Genomic DNA, 26568 nt, shown 5'->3' with positions numbered 1-26568 from the left:
AAATTACAGAGGAATTAGTGTCATGTCGTCTATTAGTAGAGTTTTTAGTAGTATTATTACAAACAGGCTTGAACACATTATAGAAGGGAAAATGTCGGAGGATCAAGCAGGCTTCACTAAAGGAAAATCATGTATGGATCACATTTTTAGTCTGAGACAGATAACTGAAAAATCATATGCAAAGGGCCAAGAAATTCATTTAATATTTGTTGATTTAGAAAAGGCCTATGACTCAGTGCCTATTATCAAACTTTGGGATGCAATGGAGGGTATTGGTATTGATTTACCTATTATTTCTCTCATCCGATGGATGTACCAGCAGTGTCAGGCATCTATTAAAGTGGGGAAGAGATTGTCTATACCATTCAGAACGAATAAAGGACTGAGGCAAGGTTGTAGCATGTCTCCTACTCTTTTTAAAATATATATACAACAAATATTAGAACAATGGAATCAGTCTTGTGGAGGAATGGGAATACCAGTTCAAGGTGGCACAATACATTCATTAATATTTGCAGATGATCAAGTGATAATGGCTCAATCTCGTGATGTGAAATATATGATGAGAAAACTCCTGGATTCATTTGAAGCAGGTGGATTGCAAGTAAATATGAAAAAAACTGAATATCTTGTAGTAGGTGGAAACGGAAGAGACATCTCCTTACACCAAGGAACTATTAGAGCTGTTCAAAAATTTAAATATTTGGGGTCATATATTGATGATTTAGGGAGTTGTAACTCCGAAATAGATAGTAGATTGGTGCAAGCAAGAAAAGCCATAAGGATGCTGAATGGAGTATTGTGGAGCAGGACGATATTGAATGACACCAAGAAGAGGATTTTGACGGCGGTTGTGGAAAGTATAATGACATATGGCGCAGAGGGGTGGACATTGGTAGAAAGTAAAAAATCTAAGATTTTGGCAGTGAAAATGGACGGAATACGACGTAGTGCCAGAGTTTCCAGATTAGAAAGAAGGAGAAATGAAGAAGTGAGACGGATGATGGATATGGAGGAGACAGTGATGGACAGAATTGAGAGACGAACTCTTCAATGGTATGGACATGTCAGAAGAATGGAGGAAAGTAGGTGGCCTAAAACTCTTTTGGAATGGTCACCTCATGGTAGAAGGAAGCGGGGTAGGCCAAGAACAACCTGGAGAGGACAGATCCATAGATTGATGAGTGACAGGTCCCTGGAAGGAGATGAATGGCTTGACCGGGAAGATTGGCGAATGGGAATACAGGGTAACCGCTAAATAGTGGAGAAACCCTCAAAAGTAAAAAGTAAGTAAATACTTACAAATGGCTCTTAAGGAAACCGGAGGTTCACCGCCACCCTCACACCTGCAATCGGTCAATATCCTGAGCAAGATTAATCCAGTCCCTACCATCATATTCGATCTCCCTCAAATCCATTTTAATATTATCCTCCCATGTATGCCTTGGCCTCCCCAAAGATCTTTTCCCCTCAGGTCTTCCAACTAACACTCTATATACATTTATAGATTCACCCATATGTGCTACATGCCTTGCCCATCCCAAACATCTGGATTTAATGTTCCTAAGTATTTTAGATGCAGAACACAATGCCTGCACTTCTCCATTCTCCTGTAATTTCATCCCTCTTAGTCCCAAATATTTTCCTAAGCACTATATCCTCGAACACCCTTAACTTCTGTTCCTCTCTCAAAGTGAGAGTCTAAGTTTCACAGTCGTACAAAACAACTGGTAATATAACTGTTTTATAAATTTTACCTTTCAGCTTTTTCGAGAGCAGACTGGATGTTAAAAGCTTCTCAACCAAATGATAACAGGCATTTTCCATATTTATTCTGTGTTTAATTTCCTTTCGAGTGTCATTTATATTTGTTACTGTTGCTCCAAGGTCTTGCATTTTTCCACCTTTTCAAAGGATAAATTTCTAATTTTTATATTTCCATTTCGTACTATGTTGTGGTCACGAGACATAATCATACACTTGGATTTTTTCGGGGTTTACTTCTAAAACTATCTCGTTACATGCTTCAAATAAAATTCCCATGTTTTCCCTAATCGTTTGTGGATTTTTCTCCTAACATATTCACGTCATTCACATAAACAAGCAGCTGATGTAACCCGTTCAATTCCAAACCCTCTCTGTTTTCCTGGACTTTCCTAATGGCATATTCTAGAGCAAAGTTAAAAAGTAAAGGTGATAGTGCATCTTCTTGCTTTAGCCTGCAGTGAATTGGAAAAGTGTCAGACAGAAACTGGCCTATACCATGTCATGTACAGCTTACTGCTTGCTAGCAAAAATCTACTTCTAGGTTCACATATCACATATATAAGACTGTGTTCATGAGGTATATAAAAAGTTAAATACAAAATTGCATTATTCTTAATTTGTTAGAATTATATAACCTTCTGCTGTATATCGACAAAAATTATGCACCAACTAAGCATTCAACTGATTCGAAACAAATTCTTTCAAATATGTACTTAGACTATATTTACCTTCATTACCTTTATTAGGACTTGAAAACAAGGAAGGAAAGGTAGGTTCAATAGTTTGTCAATGATAAAATGTTATAATGCAGTAGTCATACTGTTTTAGAAAATTAGACCTGTAAATAAATTACATGAAAATTATATTCAATATATGCAATTACAGATGTTAATAGACATTTTGTATCTTGATACCACAAAGCTAAAAAATAATATTCTTATATTTGCTTGTATTAATAAATTAATGCAGGGATAGTCAAAGTGATGAATACTGCAAAGCCATTTGGTAAACGCAAAAACAAAAACAATATATGCGAGTACAAATACTACAGGCTATACTTATTTGTGCTAAAAATCTGGAATAAGCCAATGTGCAAGTGAATATAGTAGATCAAACCTTCCCAGCATTCGTTTTATTTATTTTTCAAGTTTTTTTTTCTCCCCCAGACAATGACACTGCTCTAATTCCTTAAAGTGAATTATATAATTAGTCTATGAACTTCAGTTTACAATGTCATTTCATTAATGTGAAACAATGTCACAATACAAATGGAAGCATTTTAATGTACGAAACAAACTAGCACGACATAGTTGTTACATAATATGAGCTAGCAAGGATCATTTTGCAAATTTTTCTTTCATGTACAATTTGGCTATCCCTGTAAGAGTACAAGAGGCACACAATGTGACAATGCTAGAATTGGTATTCTGGTGCTGTTAGAATCCACAAATCAACTGAATATCCTCCATGACAGAATAAATGCTGAACCTGCTTTCTTGCAGAAAGCTAACCTCCAACTATTTTAACATTTTTACAGATAGCGTTAAATGGCGCAAAATATAAATTATTGATTAATTTCACATTAAATTAATAAATAAATCAATCATTATGAACATATATATTTGTAACTTTTAACAATGAAGGCTGCTTCATCTTTCAATTTCAGATCACTTTTTGTTCAGTGCTGATATACGGGTTTCCAAACTGGTCATGTTCTTTTTTATTGCATCTAGATTCTGCTTGAAGTTGCCTTGTACTCCTTTCATTAAAGTGTCATTATTCTGCAGATTAACTAAGATCTGCTGTTGCAGAGCTTCCAGTTGTGTAAGAGATTTATTGAAGTCCACAGCTGAAACCAACATAAGAACAATTAAGTCAGGACCTTTCTTATGATAGTGGAATGAAACAAACCTTTCTACGTTTCAACTTTTATAAACTCTAGTTGCTTGTTTAACACTTTGTAAATATACAAATGAACAACAAAGACATCAAACATCACTATCAGAAGAAATGTACTGAAAATTTTTCTCCAATTCTGAACTAATTTTAAGCTTAAGCATATTAATTATTATTGCACTTCTTGTTTGCATTATTAATTGCCTTTTCTCGTTTAGTTATTTAGAGTAATAATTTAATATAGATCTTAAGCTATGTTTAATAGTATACTGTAGTTGTAATCGTTCTTGTTTTGTTTGAATGAACGTTATTAATTTGTTTTTCCGCTGTATGTATTCATATTTCTGGTGGCATGAAAGAGAAGGCCTGATCAGAGTCCGTGGATACACAGAGTAGCACAATCAGCTAGTCGGCCACCATTGTTAATCCATTTCAACTTGCTTGGGGTAGGAACATTTAAAGTAAAACTCAGTTTAGGTCAGTATCATTGGACCTTAAAAAATTAAAAATATTTCACTCTGAATTAGGCTGCATTCATTTCCTATGCAACTGTACACGACAAATAGCGTGTGCTGAAATAACAATGGCTGATGTCGGCATTTCCGGCGCAAAGTATTGTAGTACTCTGAATATCCACGGACTCTAGGCCTGATGGGCTTAACACTACCAGAATAAATAAATTTATTATTATTATTAATTTTGTAAGAATAAATTATTCATCTCTAAATCTGTAGTATTATTATTTTAAAGAACTTCAGAGTTAGAGCCTGGTCTGGCTTAAAACCTAAAGGAAGAAAGGTTTATTACATATCAAAATATAACAGAAGCCAAAGGTTCGGATATTTGTTTATTCAAATGCAGTGCAACTTCACAGTTTGTCACTCCCCATGAATACTGATAAATCATCAGCAACACAGAATCCATCATGTAGCATAGTAGAGTGGAGTGCCTGGCACTGTAATATGTGGTCTCTGTCCATGTTGATGTTTGTATTACGAAGTGGACAGTGGGACCTCTCGTAAATTCTAAATCGGAAGAGATGAGCTGCAAGACAGTTATATACTATATTCAAGCGAAAATATGCAACAGCTTCTTTCCTGGGTGCATCAGATGCATACAAGATTCAGATATAACATTGTGAAGAGTATGTTCCCCAAGAAAAAAACACCATTATTAGTAAAATTCTTAATTCTAGAGATTCAATAAATTGTTTTGCAGTGAAATTCTTAATTCTAGAGATTCAGAAAATTATTTTGCATACAACTATTAAGCATTACAATTTTATCACTTAACTCTATCACGAGTTGAGAAAAGTCCCATGCCATTCTAGCCTTCTATTACTGTAATTCCACAAGAATGAATGTTTTGATTCTGAACAGTTTTATAAAGAGCAGCATGGAATTCCTAACATTTTAAAGTCGAATTAAGTGCAAAATAAAGAGTTCACTTTGCAGCAGCTGAGTTTGGCTATTTTCTCAGAAAACTCTCTTGACATTCTATTTTTAGACTCGCAAATCTGATCACTAGCAAACAACTTGAGCAAAAATCCTCACTCTCTTATCCACAGGTGTGTAATCTTAATCATACAGTACATTTGCGTAGTAGTGAGCCTTGAGTTCAAAGCACATGTCGTAATATCTCAGAACAGAAAAACATATTCAGTGAGCGATAAACTCAAAAAAAATTGTGTGAAAAAGAGGGAGTAAAAGGCAAGTTTATCACGTTAGTGCAACAACTCAAAAGGAACAATTAGAGGCTAGATGAAAGAAGAACACAGATTTAGAAGTTTTGTTACTCTACAGGTTATCTCCTGATATATCACTGTTAGATGTAACTCAGGGGTCAAGTACGACCACCAACAACCATGTTAGTATATTGGTGATGAAACTTTATACATTGTTTTATTAAAATACGCCATTCTGAAATGTGACATTAAAGAGAAAGAATTTATGAAGACAATTATAGCAGATCCCCCCACCTCCTGTTATTTGTCTTGACTCTAAGAGTGGCTCATAAATGTCGCTAATGCTGAGAAACACAGACCACTTAGTTTATCAGGGACTATTCAGAGTACATCACAGTCAGTGGATTCACATTACACTTGTACTGAATAATGATGATGAATTTTCTGGATATCACAGGGAAACCCAGAGTACATGGAAAACCCCCTGCGTTGCCTGAGCCACAACCTTGCCCAACACAAGTTATAAATTCAGGGTAGATGGGATTTGAACCCGGGTCGCCTGGCTTATAAGCCCAATGCTGAAATATAATATAATCATTAAAAAACTACATGACCACAATATTAGGTAATCTTTTCTTCTTCACTTTGAACAGAGTCAGAAACAAAATTTGGGCCACCTGAATTTTCCAAGTTCCAGTTATAACATACTGCACATGCTCAATGCCCAAAATTTTTTTTCTGGGTCTGTACATTCAGTGATTTCAATTGCTGACTCAGTTTCTGAAGAACTACTGATCAATTTTTACCTCAGTTTCACTACTCTTCAAAAACAATTGCAAGAACTCTTTACTCATGTTAGAAGTAAAAATGAAGACATGAGCATATTTTTAAAATAAAATTATTCATCAATACTGAATATGAATCACAATCACATTATAGATTAGGAGATAAGGTTGTGCTTTGCCTCTGACAAACAATAAGCCACGATGATGATCTCTAAATCGTATGTTTGTCTATATTTTTAATTTACTTTTGTAACAGCACAATAGTGTTTCTATATTTCATATAAGGGAAATTCTAAAAATTCAAATAATTACTAAGAAAAAATTTATTCATAATGATTTATAAAAAGTTGCTATTTTAATTAGTTAAAAAGGTAAAGGTATCCCTTACACATGCCATGAAGGCACTTGGGGGACATGGAGATAGAGGCTTTCTTGATCTCAGCACTAGAATGAGATTGTGTGGTCAGACCACACTCCACTGACCACACTCCAACTGCCTTTTTATCCAAGGGAAACAACTGGTACTCAATTTGATAGGAGGCAGAGTGAACTTTGGAGCTGTTCTGGAAGTCCCATCACCACCTGGTATTGAACCCCATACCTTTCAGTTGCTCTACCAACTTAGTTACCAGGCTGCCTTTAATTAATTACAAGTACTAAAATTACTGACAGGTCAGTACATCTTGCATCATTACCATCTTCCTTATTCACCTTCTTCTTCATTCACATTTTTTGTTTCTCACAAAACATTATTCCCGTCATCATCAACCAGTTCTGGAGAGTTCTTAATGATTAATTCTGCTGGTGTCATGTTACATGCCCTCACTTTTTAAAAGACATAAGGATAGCTATCCTGTCCTTCCAGTTGGAATCAAATTATGTCCTCCCCACTTTCAACCATTCAGTATGCATACAGCTTCTTAACATCGTCTTTGAAAGGACACATCCAAAGGCTGTAGTACATATCTAGAAACAAGTAGCTCTCCTATTTAGGAAAATCCTTACTCATGCACGTTAAAAATACGATTTAACATGTCCAAAATGGAATATAGCTTATAAAACAGAGTCCAACAGAGTAGGGGACCTTTTCTGGTTGTACAGACCCAAAAATAAAATTTCTGGAACTTGGAAACACTAAGCATGCACAATATGTTATAACTGGAACTTGGAAAATTCAGGTGGCTCAAATTTTGTTTCTGGATCTATACCTATTTGCCCTGATGATGGAACTTATATTGAAGACTAAGAAGTGATACTTTATATTTGAAAATTTGCAGGTGAATAAAAAGACTCCTTTAAAAATAAATTTTTCTCAAAATAGGCAAACTTTTTATATTTTTCTGCTTTCCATGTTTTCCTACTCGAAGATAAAATATTAGTAACTGTCCAGTTTTGTGAATATAAAAATAATGTAGTTAACCTGAATGGCCATTTTTGCAGATACTAGGTATCACTTCTTACCCATTGATATGTGGTTCTGAAACATTGAAAATGCTAAGATCCATAACATGGTGGAATACCCAAAAGTCTATTTCTGAACACATTCACTGTGAAAGCTTAAAAACTCATACATGTGCGTAAAATATTCATCGCTAGCTTTCATTCCACGTAATCATAGTAAAAATTCAAATACGTGAATTACACAAGTAAACACAGTATGACTGTGAATAGTATATGTTACGATATTAGATATTTCAAATGTTAATGTATACATGTATGAAAAATTATATTACCTTGCTTGTGAAGTGATTCTAATGCCAGTAAACGGTCCAAAGTTTGTGGAAGAATTTGAGATAAAGTTTCTGTCTTCTTTACCAAATCATACAATTCATTAATCTGCAACAAATAAAATACAAATACTGTTTATACAAATTATACAGCATGAGGTACAGTATGTTCAGTACGCAACAACTGTTTTAAGATGACTGTAGGGTATGGTTTGGTTTACAGATAGATAGAATGACAAATATGATGCGTTTTTAAAACATGTAATATATATTATCAGACCTTTCGATTTCGTTCTGCATCCTCTGGTGTTGCAGCAGTCTTTTCATTAATACTATCCATCTTCTGGGCAAGAGCAGTAAGCCTGCCTTCAATGTGGTCCAACTGAGCCGAGTCCAGAAGGCTGGCCTTTGCACTCAGTTGTTGAGCCACCTCTACTAGACTCTTGTGCTGTGTATCCAAGGACAGTCGTGCCTGCAAATTTAGTTAGTTATATGATTCCTGCAATTATAGTAACACAATAGCTTCAACTGAAAATAATTTAAAAGTTACCATAACAAAATTGAGGTTCAGTCTTTGGATATATAGACTATAATACGAAAAACATCGCTTTCAGTATATAAGAACTTATTACTGCAGTAACACACGTGTTTATCTTTCTTGAAAATACTCTCCTTTGCTTTTTAACGTTTATATGAATGCCATTATGAAAGATTTTAGAGAAACAAAACACGGATATATCACTATTAACAGAAATTTAAAATTAGATGTAATAACGTTTGCAGATGATCTTGTTTTATTAGCAACATCAGAAGATGATTTGCAATGGTCAGTACATAATTTAAATTTAATAGCTCAAAAATATTCAATGGAAATATCCATTAACCAAACAGAAATAATGACCTTTTGTGGTAAATACCCAATACCAAGCAAAATTTGTTTAAATAATACAATTTTGAAAAGAGTTAATGAGTTTAATTATTTAGGATATAAACTTTCTTTTGTTGAAAATTTGGATTTATCAGAGAAAATTGTAAAATTCAACAAATCAATGGGCATCATTAATAGAGTTTTAAAACCTTCATTAGTACAAAAATCAACTCGTACTCGTCTTTATCAAATAATAGCTCGACCAGTCTTATGTTATGGGAGTGAAACATGGATTATAAGGACAAAAGATGAAAGCAGACTAACAGCATGCGAGATGAGATTCATGCGCCGAACAGCTGGTTACACTAAATGGGATCAAAAGAAAAATGAAGATATCCTTCAAGAACTTAATGTGTCATCAATACTGGACTATATTTCCAGATATCAGTTAAACTGGAAGGAACACGTCTCAAGAATGGTTTCATCCAGGATCCCTAAGGCAATAATGAAGTATTGTCCAAATGGGAAACGGTCACTTGGTCAACCTATGAGAAGATGGTAAGAAAATCGCTTTTTCAGGCCGTAACAGTTCTTTTGGGACTAGTACTTGACAGGATGATGATGATGATGATGATGATGATGAAAAAGACTAAGAAGAAAAAATTATACTTGGGGAAAACACTAACACGCATAAAGAACCCTATGAAACAAAATAGAATATTAAAGAATTATCCCATCTCGTTCATTGTACGATCCTCAAAAAACTACATGGATGGTAAGATTCTAGTCTAACAACACATATTTATTCAAATCCACATTCTTCTGAACCTGACAGTCTAACAGCAACCAGTGTCTTCGAAGTCTTCGTCATTCTTCTCCATATTAACCTCATAGTAAATGTTTACTTCACATCCAAATTCGCATTTCCAGAAACAGTTCACCACTGTAGATGGCACAACTCCTTGCCAGGCCAACACAGCAAACTGAATTGCCTTGAGAACATCTTTTTTTCAAACTGATGTTCTCCCTGAAATCCAACAGACACACACAGCTGTTTCTAATATTGATGTTTGATTACCCCAACATCCAGATGTTGCAGGACCCTGGTGCAGTTGGTAGGAAATGTTAGAACTTCTACAGTTTTTAAAAATAACCTAATTTCTTGTTTTGTGAATCCATTGAAGTACCATATTTAGCATTCTTAAAAATGCAGTTAATATACCATATCAGCAGTCACCCACACTTCTGATTCCACACAACTGGTAGAGTCGTAATGTTTCTGAAACACTACAGTGCATATCAGCATTTGCTTGTTGCTGCTGTCACTGCTCACACACTGTTAATAAAATGCAGTTATATGTCTGCTGTCACCAACGCTTTTGAGTTTGTAATAGTATGTAACTGGTAACTTCTTAAAATTCCTGAAACATTGTGGTTTCAGTAGTCTTGCAACTATGACCAGCACTTGTCGCTGCCATCATTGTTCACACATAGTCCATCTATAGCAATTTTCCTACATGACAGGATTTACCTCTCATTTTCAGCTTTTTTCTGAGACAATTGTAGAACAGGACTGTCCTGCTGGTACTGTACTTCTTTATATTCCACAAACATACTCTTTTATCAAAGTTGGTGGATTTTCTATGTCATACTATGTCTGTTGCTTTGATATTAATGACAATGCATTCTCTGGCAAGTTTTTCGAATACCAGACAATGGCATTCTTTGAACTGAAGTTGCAATGCTGCAAAACGTTAAATAGTCATCATAATGGTTATCTATTCTGATTGCCTTCTATCACAATATACTGCTGTCTATTGGAATATCAGATGCTGCTGTTACTAGTACCAACAGAAGAGTTTTCAAGTTCAGATTCCCTTCTTTCTTTTCTCACCATACTTGTCAAAATTTTCAGTTTTGACCTAAAATTTCGCAGTTCACTAGCACAATGGAGTTCAGGTAAACAAAAACATTTCGTAATATTAATCGCCTGTAAGTCACATTTTTCTCTTCTTTTTAATTAATTTTGTATCTTCTGTGAAGAGTCCTCTTGGGGGGACATGGCATGATAAGAGATAGAGTTCAGCAAAATGTAATGAAGAATAATTGAAATAAAAAAAAAGAAATAACAGGAATAAGAAGATATATAATAATTAATAAGATAACTCAAAACAATAACTAACGAGAATATTACCAGTCATACTGATCAGGACGAAACAAAGCAAACATGATGTTAGAAGATGATACTCAACACAGACACAGATATAGAAATGGATAGACATGAAAAATTGCGTATGTGTATCCAATGCCTACTCATTTCACTTGCGTGATTCGAGTTCCGCATATTACGAATAGATGGCAGGACTGTGATTCATTTTCAAGTTGCACACCACTTCGGCGAGCCATATTATGCATGATGTGTATGTTTGTGGAGAGTTGAGTCGTGTACTAGAGTGAGTGTATATGTGTAAGTGTAGTGAATTCAGATATGTTATATCCATTACTGCTGTCACAAAATCCTACCATTCAAATAAACACCTTGTCATATACTAGTAATTGTGAGTAGTTACATTAGACTTGTCTTAATTGTATATGCTAATGGGATCTGTTGAATTGTTGCCAACATCATTCAGGACTAAGAATTCTTAACAACTAATGCAGTACAAACAGAATGATTTAACCGATAAAAAAATACTGTAACTGAGAACAATAGATATGAGGTTTCACTGTAATTCTATCTTCAGAAAGAGATAAATAACTGAATTTTATTTTACACTTGTGTGTCTATTTAATAAATTCTGTATAATAACTTATAATACGGAATTCATTTGACAAACTTCACCTTATCTTTGAGGAATCTTCAGGTCACAATGTTTAGTGTCAATTTTTTTTTATCTTAGTTACAAAATTAAAATAAAAAATTAGAATTATATTATGTTTGTAGTATTGTCAATAGTTATTATGTACATTATCTTTTCTTGGATTATACAGTTCTGCTTAACAGTATAATATTTTATAAAACATACCAAGTATATTCTGTAGTCAAAGTATCTGCAGTTGTTATCAGGTAATTTTAATTTACATGTTATCAGTGTTATTGGCATACATTATTATTTCATGATTTTCTGATTATGCATAAGAGTACAATGTCTTTACAAACAGTAACAGTGTATATTATAAAATAAAATCCAACTATGTGCAGCTAGTGTAAAGTTTTCAGTACAGCATATTTTCATGAATCAATTTTAAGTGTTTTCTGCAGACATGAAAATGTTGAATCTCTTAATAAAAATCTAAATCTATTTCTCTTCTTCAGGAAAAGCACAAAGTTAAGAAAGCATTGTCACTATTTCATATATTACATAAAATTCTGCATGAAATACTTCCTGCATTTTACTATACCATTTTATCGGAAGTAGCTCCTAAGACACTTTCTAGCTTGTGAAGTCTCTGTTCCAAATCTGCAACACGAGAAACTTGGCCGAGATGAGCATGTTCTGGCCGGTAGCTGAGTTCATAAGTGATTGTATTACTGTGACCAGAAACTCCAGCAGCATCAGTCTTTGATTTTCCTGATGGAACACCAATCTGCTTCAAACTTTCAAGCTGAGCAAACAACTTCCTGTAACAATGAATATTTTATGTACAGTTTGTAATAGTATAATACAATTTAAAGTTTATAAAAGTTATAAAAAAATATTGTAAATTTCCCACCAGATCTTAAACATTACGAAACTGATTTCAAATGCCCTGCAACTGATCTTGGTTCCATTTTCTTCCATGTCCTTCAACAGTTTCCTAAAATGGTTATTTAATGATGCTACGAGGTTACTTAGCAATGACAGAATAATTGATGCCTGCCTGGTTTTTCAAAGGCTGGTTCTAGCTTACATTGATCCAGGCAGTATTCGAGAATCCGATGCTGACAAGTGAGCCATCCTGCCTCAGCTCTGACAGAGCCAGATCCCATTCCCAGACAAGTACACGATAAACCCAGTGCCCAGAGTCCCAAGCCCTGGGAATCTGTACCAAAATTGAAAACCTCTTCTACCCTTAGCCTACTTGCAGATGACAGATGGGAGGTGGAGTATGTTGGTGGAACGAAAAAGGGAACAGGAGTAGTCTGAAAAAAACCCTCGTCAATGTCTGCTTTGTCCACCACAAATATCTACACTCCCAAGCCTGGGATTGAACCTGGGGTGTCTGGGTATAAAAACTAGTGCACTAGTGGTTTCGGTGAGAAAAATTCAAGTATTTGCCTAACAATTGAGAAGGTTAGAAGCAAAGGAATGTAAGTGACATTTCTAAAAAATGATTTAAGTGCGTCCAGGATAAACTAAAGCATTTAAAATTCCAGTGGCAAAGTGATATATCTTTTAACCGCATCACACATTAACATTTAAAAATTAACACTTTAATGGAATTTACGAAAGCTTAGTAACTTTTAATCACATTTTCTTGAAAGTAATTAAAGTGCACTTACACCCCTTTGCTTTTGACCGCCTCAATTGTGATGTCACAAGTTCTTTTTATTACTCTATGATATTTCTTAGCCTCAAACTCAAAGGGCGTCCTTCCTGATTGATCTCTTTCCATTCGTAATCTCTCCTCCATGCTGTCTAATGTCACAATGCAAGCCTACCTGGCTGGTCAGATAATACACATGTCACTCAGTCTCTCTCTTTTGAGCCAATCTGACGTCAGATAAATTGCAGACCTGCAGCAGGGTACTATTAAAATGTTATTTCCTTCTTTATGGTGAAATTACGTTATGCCTGATGGAAATCTTTCACCGAAAGTCCAACTACATCACAAGTCAGCACCAAGTTGGTCATCAGTCTCCTGTCCTGTGTTTATGCTTTCGAGCATGAAAGTTAATTTTCTGGATGTTTTATGAACCGAAATGTTTCGTTTTATATTTTCTAGTGAGTCTGTATTATATTTGTGATGTATGGAAATAACATTAAATCAAACTTCATAGCTTAAGTTACGGAAGTGGAAAGAAGTGAGAAATCTATAGAAGAGCTTGTCTTGAGATATCCAGACAATGTCACAAAATCTCTCAAGTAAAACTGAACATTTTCTATTATTTTTGCTACAACTTTTCCACAATTAGTTGAAAAAGTAAACACTAAAAGTCTACTCTTATTAACTGTAAACAATATACATCAAGCAAAACTCCACACAGTTTTCACAGAGTTGTGTACTGCATTAAGACTTTTCATCACATTTCCTGTTAGCGCTGCATCTGGTGAATGTGGGTTCAGTAAACTGAAGTTGATCATGCATCACTTGCAAACACAATAACTTACCAAATAAGTTAATTCATCCTATATTAAAAAGATTAATGATAATGAAATTAGAGAAAAAAATCAAAACTACTATTCACTTATGAAGAGTGGGTTCCAACTCTGAATTGTCCAATTATTTTTGTGTTCTGAAGTTTGAAAATAGTTTTAAATACAGAAAATAAATTACCTAAGCTGTGCTCCATGGGGATCTGCTAAGTTGGTAATTAACTCTGAGCCCAGAGTCTCTTCCAAGCGCAATTCTGCCAGTTGTTTTTGGGTTTCTTCCACCTGACTAGACAACAGCACAGATGACGTTTGTTCTAGATTCTTCTCATCTTTCACAGTTTCCTATAAATACACAATCAATATTAGTCAAGTTATGTGTTTTTAGACTAAAGCCAAGAAGTTCAGCTGACTTCAGTAAGCATAATAAGATATGTACCTAACCATATTATATCATTTCTGAAAAGAATTTTGGAAATTTTAACGAAATTTCACTATCACTCTCAGGCTCAAAATTTGTCAAGACAATCTCCAAAGCTTCTGTTACTGTTGGAACTAGGACAACTGAATCATGTGTTACTAGTTTGACTGGTTGAGGGACTAGCACTAGTCAACAGCCATTTGAAACAAGTGATTTTACATGATTGTTATATGCTAAATTCGAATATACTACCAAACAGTCTCTACTGGGCTCTGTTTTTGAGTCACATGCTATGAATGAAAATAAACATAAAAATCAGACTTATCGTGCACATTACTTAGTCTCAAAAAACCACCATTGATCACTGAGAAATCGGAAGGACTTGTACATTATTCTATGAATAAGTGCTAAGGTCAAAAACTCCTGAGCCATGTATGGTGGGTCCCTATCACCACGGCATGGCGCGTCCTCAGGTTGCGGATAGAGGAGACGGCCTCCAGATATGGAGGGTAGCTGCGAATATATTGAATAAGCAGTCGTGGACAGCCGATAAGGGGTGGTCCTCCAGCTTGGGGGTTGGGCGAAGGGCTAACAACCCATCACCGTAAAAAACAGCTTGTTACGAATTCCTACAGTAAGCCTCGGAATAGGACTGATTCTCTGGCACGACCACAGCAAAGGAATAAGGTTTTGAGATTTGGCACTTGGAACGTAACTAGTCTTTATAGAACAGGAGGGGTAACATTAGTAGCAAAAGAACTAGCTAGATATAGAATAGACTTTGTGGGAGTACAAGAGGTTAGGTTAGATGGGAATGGCATATCACAAATAGGAGATTACTTGTTGTATTATGGGGAAGGAAACAATAATCACCAATTAGGAACAGGATTCTTTGTACATAAAAGAATAAAATCAGCAGTAAAAAAAGTTGAATTTATCAGTGACAGGTTATCACATTTAGTACTTAAGGGTAGATGGTGCGACATCATGGTTATAAATGCTCACGCCCCTACAGAAGAGAAAGACGACTATATAAAGGATAGCTTCTATGAAGAATTGGAACATACTTTTGATCAGTTCCCTAGATATCACATGAAAATTTTATTGGGGGATTTCAACGCTAAAGTAGGACGGGAGGAGGTTTTTAGACCAACTATTGGAAAAGAGAGCCTACACGCAATTAGTAGTGACAATGGAGTTAGATTAGTCAACTTTGCCAATAAGGTGCTTAGGAAAATATTTGGGGCTAAGCGGGATGAAGTTACAGGAGAATGGAGAAAGTTACACAACACAGAACTGCACACATTGTATTCTTCACCTGACATAATTAGGAACTTGAAATCCAGACGTTTGAGATGGGCAGGGCATGTAGCACGTATGGGCGAATCCAGAAATGCATATAGAGTGTTAGTTGGGAGACCGGAGGGAAAAAGACCTTTAGGGAGGCCGAGACGTAGATGGGAGGATAATATTAAAATGGATTTGAGGGAGGTGGGATATGATGATAGAGACTGGCTTAATCTTGCACAGGATAGGGACCGATGGCGGGCTTATGTGAGGGCGGCAATGAACCTTCGGGTTCCTTAAAAGCCATTTGTAAGTAAGTAAGTAAGTAAAGTATTTTATTGTGGTGACATGTGTTCAAGGGCGCACCCACGGGGGGGGGGGTTTCATCGAGTCCGGACCCCCCCCCCCCAAAGTTGTAACATTTTTACTGAATTTTTAAGCGTTGATAGCATATAATTCCGTTTACTTAATTTCACAGAAATGATTCACGTCCATGTACAGTATGTAACACTTCTGATTTTTCCTGCTAGCCAAGTCCATCTAATGGCATCCTACTATAATCGTTGGTAGCTAGAGAGCTCTGCTGCTGAAAACGTAGCCGAGTGCCATCAGCCAACAAAGAATGCACAATTCTGTACTCGCTGTGTTTCAACCATCACGTTGTCATCACTGCTTAGCAGATTGAGTTCAGTGTTGCCAAAGTATCTATCATTGATTATAATTGGTATTGGCGGTATTTGACTGGTCTGTGCTTGTTTTTCCAAGTATTTGTGTCTTGAAGAATTATTAATGTGAAGTTGTGAAAACTGTTATGTGATATATTAACTTAATAGTATTAGCACAAGTGCTCACAATGCAAAAACATAAAATTACCAGTTTTTTCAGCTCGGTTCCATCAAAGGTGGCTAAGTGCAATATTGAGACTGTACCTAACCTACAACATGATGCCAATATAGGTATTCTTGAACCGTCTGCATCGTCATCATCAACCCCAACATCGGTATTACTGAATGTGGACTCTAGTGGTAAAGATATAAGTTCTTTTGTTAACAGAGTACTTTCATCAAGGGAGAAATTTGAGACACTAAATTCCATTTGGGTGCCGAATGAGAATTTCAAGTTCCCAGTAAAACCAGTTGGAAAGAAAGAAAAATACCTCAGTTTCCAAAAGAGATGGCTCCAACGATGGAAGTGGTTAGCTTATTCAGACAAACAAAACGGTGCATTTTGTAAATACTGTGTTTTGTTTGCACCTCAAGAGGTTGGAATGCACAAAGCTACACCGACAGGAAGGTTAGTGAATCAGCCATTTGACAATTGGAAACATGCATGTGAAACATTTAACAGGCATGAAAAGTTACAGTATCACCTGAATTCTGTGGATACTTACACTAAATTAAAATCTATCGAACAAGGTAACGAATTGCCAGTTTCTCTGCAGATTGATAAAGCACGAAGAGAGCAAGGGAATGTAAATGTTCAAAGGATACTCCCGATAATTAAAACCGTTATATTTTGTGCCGCCAAGGCATACCATTACGTGGGCATGAGGACTTTGGTCCCTTTGATTTGGAAAATCCACCAAATCATAACGAGGGAAATTTTAGAGCTTTGTTAAGGGAGCGTGTTGATGCAGGAGATAACTTAAAGAGCCATCTATTAGTCTGTGGAAAAAATGCAAGTTACATAAGCTGGAAAACACAAAATGAAATTATATCAGCCTGTAACTATATTATTCGTAGCCAAATAGTAGTCAGAGTGAATGAGGCAAGATGTTTTGCTATCTTAGCTGATGAAAGTGTAGATGTCAGTGGGACTGAACAGTTTTCTCTGTCAGTACGTTTCCTTGAAAATGATAGCATCAGAGAAGAATTCCTACAGTTTATTCCAGTTTCTGAGACAACTGGAATAAATTTGGCTAGAACAATTCTTGAGAGCCTCACTCGATTTAATGTTGATTTGAAATATATGAGAGGGCAAGGATATGATGGTGCAAGTGCAATGAGTGGACAGTTTCAAGGTGCCCAGGCCTTTATTCTTAAAGAATGCCCTGCCGCTTTATATGTCCATTGTGCTTCTCACAGTTTGAACCTCGCCATATCAGATGCATGTTGTGTTCCAGAAATCAGGAATTGTATTGGCATTGTAGGTAAAGTGTGTGAATTTTTCAACACTCCCAAAAGGCAAGATGTATTAATAAACGGTATAAAAGAGCTTTGTCCTGAAAATAAAAGAAGCAAACTCGACCAAATGTGTGCTACTAGATGGATAGAAAGACATGACTCTGTGATGGTATTAATGGAACTGATGGATGCTGTCCTCCCTGCATTGAAAACCATTTCTTTGTGAACTGACAAGGATGTATCTTCCAAAGCTGATATGCTGCATTCTTCAGTGACCAAGCCTGCATTCCTAATTTCCCTTCACGTAATCAACAAGCTCTTCTGTGTAACAAATACCTTAAGTGAATACCTTCAGAAGACAGATATGAATTTAGAAAAAGCACTTAAACATGTAGAAAATGTTTTAGAAGTGTTACAACAGGTTAGTGATGCAGCAGAAGACCACTTTAAATCTATATTCTCAACGGTTTCTGCTCAGCTGACGTCACTTGGAGAGGAAATTAGAATCCCTCGATGTGCATCTGGACAACATTCACAATTCCGCAGCAATGTTCCTGCTGATAATGCTGAGGATTATTACAGGAGGACTGTATTTTTGCCATTCCTATCTAATATGCAGTCTCAGACAAAAACAAGATTTGCTAAACATAACAACATTTTGACAAAATTTTTGTGTCTGATCAAGGAAGATGGGGTTGCTAGTGATTTTATAGTTCTGGCCAAGTTTTATTCTCAAGTAGATACTAATTTTTGTGTCCAAGATGAGGAATTGGTATGTGAATTTGAACTCTGAAACACATTTTGTAAAGGAAAACAGTACAAGTCAGTGTGGGAAATGTATATTGCAGGTGAATATGATTTCTATCCTCATGTGAAAGAGCTGTTGAAGATTTTATTAACATTGCCAGTGTCCACAAGTACAAGTGAAAAGTCGTTTTGATTCTTAAGAGATTAAAGTCATACCTGAGAAACTCCATGGAAAATGATCGTCTAAATGGTCTTGCTTTGCTAAACTTCCATCGTGATATCACAGTTTCTCCACAAGATGTTGTTACTGCACTAAAGATAAAGCCAAGAAGACTGGATTTTGTTTTGTAAAAAGAAATTGAAAGAGGTATGTTTGTGTGTATGTGTGTGCGTGCATTTATGTAACTTGACGTTCTTTTATTGGACCCCCCCCCCCCAAGAGAAATTCCTGGGTGCGCCCCTGCATGTCTTTGAATTAATTTTCAACAATTAAAACACGGATAGAAACAAATGACAGTGGTAGAGGTTCACAGTAAGTAAACATGCGATATAATGTCAAGTTCTAAAATTCGCAGATGTGTAAACTATTCGAATAATTTGTTATTTTTTTTGTGGAAAATTCACTCCGAAAGCACAAAAAACCATTACACCCACTATTACAAAAACATACAAACTCTACTTTGACTGCCCAATAGGCGACCAAGATAGGCTTTATGTCCTCCAGGATATGTTGTTCTTGTCTGGTCATTTTATCCAAGTGGCAGAAAGGAAAGAAGAGAACTATGCCATTTGCAGTTCTGATGATGTGGCAAGAACCTGAATATTATGTAACTGATTGCTACTTTTGCTTGACGAAAATTTCAGGATTTATTAAAAAAAAACCTAAACAATTGTTTATCCCAAAATGGCATCAGCTTTACAATATAGATCTAGTGATGACCTGCCTATGCCAGATCTGTGTAAACTGAAAGTAAAGCTATAAAAATCTGGACTGCTGCATGTCTTTGAACTTCACTTTTTACATTCTCACTTCAATTTTTTTCCCTGCAAATTGGGGTTCTGTAAGCAACAAGCAAGGTATCAAAATGGGGGAGGGAGGAGGGAGAAATCGGGATCTGACTGTGTCAGGAACACAGCCATGGGTTTTACGTGAATATGTCTGGCTTAAATCGACAGATCTAGACGAGATCTTTAGTCTGACACCAAAATCAGTGCTCTAGCACATCAAAGTCGCAAGATATACTACCAGAATATTTTCGCCCATGCCCAAAACAGCTGCTAATCGCCACAGGCCATCACCCATATCTTACACATGCACAGCACCGACTGAAGGTCATGCTCGCATCGCAGTCGTGTACTCGATCAAACGAGACCACATTTATTTCAATAGTATTATTAGTCACGAAGTTATAGTGTCAGATTGAATCACCTTACAAACATTACATCGCCATTTCCATCCTGGTACCGCATGTGTCAGTCTGATTTTAAAGACTTATCCACGTCAAAACCCCACCAAGGCCACTGGGACCAGCTATGATGGAAAACCAGTGGAACCACTGCTGGTTTCTCTAAAGGAAACACCCGGTTCGAACTACAAACGAAAGTAAGCAAAAATATACTTCTCATTCAAAGTACGAGCTCTTGTAGTTTATTTGAAAATCTTTACTTGCCTTATAAGTTGAAATCATATTTAGTTTGTTGTTTTTTATTAATATGTGCGATAAGAGCCAATTGTTAGAGGTAATACCTGCATTTTGACATGGGTGTTATTAAACATACCCAAATTAATGCATATTAAAGGGACATATTGATAACTCAGAACTGCAACCCAGAGGAGCAATTTGGATGCCTTTCTTTAATTCAGGAGATCAAATCACTCCTTAATCATGCATTTTGATCGAGGTTATCGAAAAAAAGTTAAAATTTGTTGACTAGTGTAATGGAATCAACTATATTTTCTATTTTTTTTTTTTGCTACGCCCTCGAACATTCACTGAACAAAAGCAACAGTAATCTATTTCCTTCATATAGTATGTACCCCAAATGGTAGATTTTCTTACTATTTGTTTACATTCTTAACACTTCAACACAAACTACATGACTTTTTCACAAAATAGATCACATTTTGTCACATGTTTCATTGCAACATAACTACCAAAACGTAATATGTCAGGATTCTTTAAATACCTTCCAGAAGACATAATTTGAGGAACAATTATAGAACACAATTAGTAGCTCACTACACCTAACGTATCATTATATAGTACAAATATCAGGCACTTTGTAAGAAATATTGTTTTTAAATTTTTTAGGGTGCTGAAACGGAGAAAATAAGAAAAATATATGGACTAATCTTTATCTTTTAACACAAAACATATACAAGAAAAAAAAACTTAGTTTTACAACATTAAAATTCATGTAGAAAATTGTTATCTGCCACATGTGTTCTGAAAGTAATGTGTTATACATACTTTCAATTGTGCAACTTCCTCTATGAGTTCCTTCATTTCACACTGCAACCGCTGATATTTCTGGAGTGGAGTTTCTTTCTCACCAGTTCCAACCAACTCCCAATCACCAGATCTGAATGAATATAAGCACAGAAAGTATAAGTAATAAAAATTTAACTTCCTAATTTACATTAAAATTAGAATAAATCTTATTTATACTAAAATTGCAATAAGAGTTCATTACTGCATCTCTTATAGCAAGACGAAAGAATACAAAAATTAATAGAGGTATCAATGTCACCACGTCAAAACTAGCGACAAAAACTAAAATGACAAGTAAATTTTGACCAGCAGAAAGTCTCAAAGACACTACTGTAGAGAAACATAAAACGTCTGAAATATATCACATTATTTTCAAGAGAGAGAGAGAGAGACAGAGAGAAAAAAACACGCATGCGCGCGCATACACATATTCATGCAAGAAAATGCCTACCTACACATTAATTTCCTATTTCCCTTCTCTCTATTACGCATTTAAATTTCAACAAATTATCTTACCTGGCATCATATCCTGTTCTTAAACGTTTACTTAGACGATCAGAAAAATCAATTCCTTTTCCATCTAGTGTTTTCCCCTTAAACTTCGTAAAGGCTTCACTAGCACTGATATGAAGGCGCTCAATGGAGTCCGACTCTTCCTGTAGAAAGACAGAGAAAAATAAAAGGTAAGATAGTTAGAGAACAAGATACTTCATGGATTACAAAATAAATGTGGTGGACATAAAAGTGTCGGTGTTATTTGGTAGACAATCACTACTTGTTAATTAATAATTTTAATAATGGTAGAATTTATCTAAAGATGGATTTAGGTTAGCTTTGAACACGACAGTCCTAATGGACCCATTTTACCTATCCCTTTTATTGACACAGGGTTCCTCACACTCTTAATGTAGTATTGTTCTGCAAGCTTTTCTGTTTTTCTAATTCAAGCAGATCTGTCTGCAAAGCAGAACACTTGAACGAAGCAATGCCTAGGAATTTTGTTTCAAACCTTCCATACAGGGATAGCACACTCTGTTACATGTTATAAATCTATGACATGGAATGTCCAACCTTTCTTCTCTACCAAAAAAGCCTTTCTAATTATTTTTATCATTATTCCAAATCCATACCCATTAGCTAGGTTTGACCTACAAATTTCAGATCTAATTGCAAACATGGTAATTACTAATTGCTAGGCCATGAACGACAACTCATATAACATAATTGAATCAGTCGGAGCTAAAAGGAACTAAGTCACTTTTCACAACTTTTTAGGAGAAGCAAAAACATTCCAGTAAAAAACACACACACACACACACACACACACACACACACACACAGATATATATATATATATATATATATATGTTCTAGAAGACAAAAGAATATTTAAAAGTCTTAGTTCCTTCTTCCACCGTTCGACGAGCATGACATGCGTTGTTCAAATTGTCGCATAATCCAAAACTGCATATTTTGACTTAGTTCTTTTTAGCTCCGACCGATTCAATTATAATAATGTCTTAAGTTAAAAAATAATTCTCCCAGTTTCCATTATAAAAATGCAGTTTTGTATTAGGTAACTGAAGAGAATTCCACTGCAGCATTTCTGAATATTTGACAAAGCATTTATCATCACTAGTACAAACTGGAAGCTCACCAAATAAAGAAAACAAGACTGGAAGCACACCAAATAGAGAAAAAGTGGAATACACTATAGCTAAACAGTTTACATAATCTATCTACAAAATCCTGTTAGTGGATGACATGATTTCATATTTCTCATAAATTCTAAATTTCTTGTGCATAAATATTAGTGTGACTGCAAACAAGTTGTTTATTTACGAAATAGTGTTGCATTCACATTCCACAAGGTTGACAGTAGCCAATCAGATTGAAAAAAGGATTATGTTTAATTAGACTATGGAAATCAAATGGCTGATCCCATTATCACAATTGAAGAAGTGTATTATACTGATCTGATTAACATGACTCAATAGCTTATTTTATTTATTTTAAATTTTTTTTTGCATTGGTAGGGTCCTTAATTTACCGTTATTCGGCCAACTCTACAAGCTTCGGTCATATAGTGCTGAGATGCATAGAGCATTAGTTCATCAGACTATCCAGAGTGCAACACAGATGGTGAGTCTACAACACACTCGTAACAAATGAAGATGATGGTGGTAGTGGAGAATTGTTAGGATGTCACAGGGGAACCAAAATACCCTGAGAAAAGTATTGTGTTGTCTGGACCACAGGCTTTTTCAACACAAGTCACAAATTCAGGATAAATCACCTGGAGCTGAACTCAAACCCTCTGGCTTGAGCCACCATGGCAGTCACATGGATGAATAGTAAAGACATTGAAATTTCTTTATTTAATAATAGTCAATATTAAAGAAGAAAAAAGATCCCTATGAAATACTTAAAGAAGATATTACATGTTCATAATATACACTGGCATATCACTATCAAGAAAGCTTTCTTTCAAGTACACAAAGGTAAAGTGATCTAAGTGTTGCTACCAGATTCGAAGATGGATTCAATCGTGGTACAGATAAAGTTCTATACTATAATATACAAAGACGTAGGAGACATCCTCTGATTAAGGTTCTGGCTGATAGGTATGTACCTCTATTATCAGGCAGTACATCTCACTGGACGATATGTGTCAAAGGATGAATAATTGTTTGTATACATCTGAAGTCTGACTAGTGTAATATGCTAATCGACAATGTAGTTGGTTTCCTTTTCCTTGTTTATGTTTTATAAATTACTTTGTCAGTCTTGAACATTGTAATTGGGTTTTGCCTGTTATGTTCAATAATAAATAGATAAATAAATAAAATAAACTCTGTTATTTGATGTGTGTTTAATCTCCACTGTCAGCAATGTGGCACAACAGATCAGATAATCACATGCAGTCTTTGAGTCCTTCCCACAAGCTATGCCAGTCATAAAGTATTTTTGATCTGTGAATAAGCACGTTTGAGGAAAAAAGTAATTGCACAAATGTCTATTAAAATATAATATTTATAATCACCACTCTAAATGAAAACATATCGAAATCAATTTCTAAAAGAGAACTTCTTGAAGGAACAATAAAAGTAATTGATTAACTAGCGGACTTACTCGTGTTAATTATTAACATGAGTAAGTCCGCTAGTTAATCAATTACTTATATTCAAGTGTTAAAATTAGTGTACGCAAGATTCAAAATGGAACAATAAAATTTTGATCTTATTAACTATTCGTGAATATGGCTGCTCCTGTTTTACCGGCACACATCCTGCAGGACATCTCATAAGATTACAGAGATATATGACAGACAAAGCAACAAACAAAGCAGAAAATATGAAAACCAATTCAGTGAATATGGAGATGATCTTAGACATAAACTAATGCTGTTCCCTATCTAATATAGGCCTAACTTAACCCAAAATTGTTAATTTATATCTTATATTCATTACCTCGTAGTAGTCAGTGTTCTGATCAGATTCTGGTAAGTCTGTTGTCTCATACACATCAGGTTGGTCATATGCCTGTGAAGAACAATCACAGAATTAATTTAAATAAAACAAGAGAGTCTACTAAAACAATGCATGCTATCAATTTAATATTATCTGTTAAAATGCATAAGTCGTAATTTGATGTAAGACAAATACTGCTTTCTGCCCATTGTATGCCAACTGCCTAACTCATTTATTAAAAATATATAATTTACTGGTAATTATGAGGTTGCAATACAATATACTGCGTTCAACATTAAACTCCAATATTTAGAACATCTTATCATTTTCACATTTCAGGTTATATAGCTGTGGTTCTAGACAGAATAGAAGCAGAAACTCACAAAGTTTACGTGGAGATGCTGTAGCACACACCAGAACAACATTGGTGTTACAATAATAAATTATTTCTAAAATGACGACTTCTAAGCGAGCTCAGGTTGTATAGTGGTATGCACAAAGAAACTGTGTGTACAATAAGGAACCTCTGGCATTTAAGATTGTAAAGAATTGAGCGGTGCGATCAGTTTTTGGCGACCAGCAGTGTGTGTTGAAAGGAGACAGCAGAAATTCTGGGATCAAGGAAGGGATTGTAGAAAATGTGTTGCCAATTGGCATATAACAGGTGGCAGTATCACATAATCTAACACAGTGGTTCCCAAACTTCCTAAAGGCGAGACCCACTTTTCGGCAAGGGTTTTGTTTGTGACCCTCTCCCACTGCTGTACCATACCATACACGTACTTAACTCCATTCGAAAAATACACATCCCTGTAAAATCGAAAACAACGATAATTTTACTCAAAAGCAGTGCATAACCACCCAAAGAATGACAAAATAGAAGTATATGGTGCAACAATGACACGAAATATTATGTAAACATCATTTCTAGTACATTGGCATTGCAGTATAGTTCAATACAAATCGAAAATTGTACTAGTGCTATCTGTTACCTAATATATTTATGAAGAAACTGATGCCTACCGCTGTGGAGTAATGGTTAGCACGCCTGAACGTTAGGCTGGTCCCAAGTTCATATCCTGATTGAGGTTCTTTCTGGGGTTTTCCCTCAACCCATTAAGAGCAAATGCTGAAGTAACTTATGGCACTGGATTCTGGGTTCATTTTGCTGGCATTATCACCTACAATTCAATCAGGTACTAGAAAACCATAGCAGTTGATAAAGCGTCGTAAAATAAACCAATTACAAAAAAATAAAATAGAAACTTGATTTCTGATCAACATCACTTGACAACAAGAAATTTGATATATTCTAATGCAGTAAAAAATCATCAAAAATTTAGCTTTGTATTAGCAATACAACAAATACCAAGTTTGCTTTTGTATAAATGCAATTAAATTGGCAGAGTTTTGAAGAACAACTTCTTGAGCATTTACCAGAAGAACCTTAAAACAATTATGGCAGTCACAGATTGATACTGAATCTGTTTTTAGATGGTTGCGTTCATACATAGGCCTATGTATGAAGGAAAAATTCACTGAAATATGTACGTATTAGTATAGCATAGACACAGTTCTGAATCAAAAGAATTCAAGAATACCTTGTGCTTGCAAATGAAGCTCTTCAATTTTCGGTGTCGTGCCCCCGGGAATCGGATAAGTAGGGGATGATAAGGTAGTCCAGGTGAACGAATTATCAATCCTATAATCACTGCTGAGGATCCCAAGGAGCGGGAAAAGAACAGATTTTAAAGGAGTTGGTTATTCAACACACAAATTGCAGCTTCACGCTTGCAATAATAAGTAAACACAATAAAATAAACATAATGCTGAATATAATATAATAAAACATAATTTGAAAGAATTCTACATTAGTATAGTGAAAAAGTTGCTAACTTCTTTCGTAAGTTCCTTCCTTAAAGAAAGTCTGAATCTGGCTAAGCAAGTACGGACAATTTCCACTTACATATAAGTTGTAGAATTGCCATCTCCCGTTCTTGTAGCCAA

General features: G+C 35.4%; 1 protein-coding gene across 1 annotated transcript in view; it reads right to left on the bottom strand.

Moving 5' to 3' along the window:
- Nucleotides 1-2612: 2612 nt before the first annotated feature.
- DCTN2-p50 (dynactin subunit 2) overlaps nt 2613-26568 on the bottom strand; it is a 42216-nt gene continuing 18260 nt past the window's right edge. Inside the window, exons 2-9 of the mRNA XM_069834661.1 lie at nt 24562-24633; nt 21608-21747; nt 21071-21182; nt 14206-14366; nt 12130-12349; nt 8140-8331; nt 7866-7968; nt 2613-3616 (exon numbers count right to left, since the gene is read on the bottom strand). Of these exons, the coding sequence (XP_069690762.1) occupies nt 3435-3616; nt 7866-7968; nt 8140-8331; nt 12130-12349; nt 14206-14366; nt 21071-21182; nt 21608-21747; nt 24562-24633 (1182 nt within the window). The 3' untranslated portion in view covers nt 2613-3434. The remainder of the gene's footprint in view (nt 3617-7865; nt 7969-8139; nt 8332-12129; nt 12350-14205; nt 14367-21070; nt 21183-21607; nt 21748-24561; nt 24634-26568) is intronic.

This window comes from Periplaneta americana, chromosome 9 (genome assembly GCF_040183065.1).
Source record: "Periplaneta americana isolate PAMFEO1 chromosome 9, P.americana_PAMFEO1_priV1, whole genome shotgun sequence".
NCBI classification, from domain to species: domain Eukaryota; kingdom Metazoa; phylum Arthropoda; class Insecta; order Blattodea; family Blattidae; genus Periplaneta; species Periplaneta americana.
This window is presented reverse-complemented; position numbering and strand designations above follow the sequence as displayed.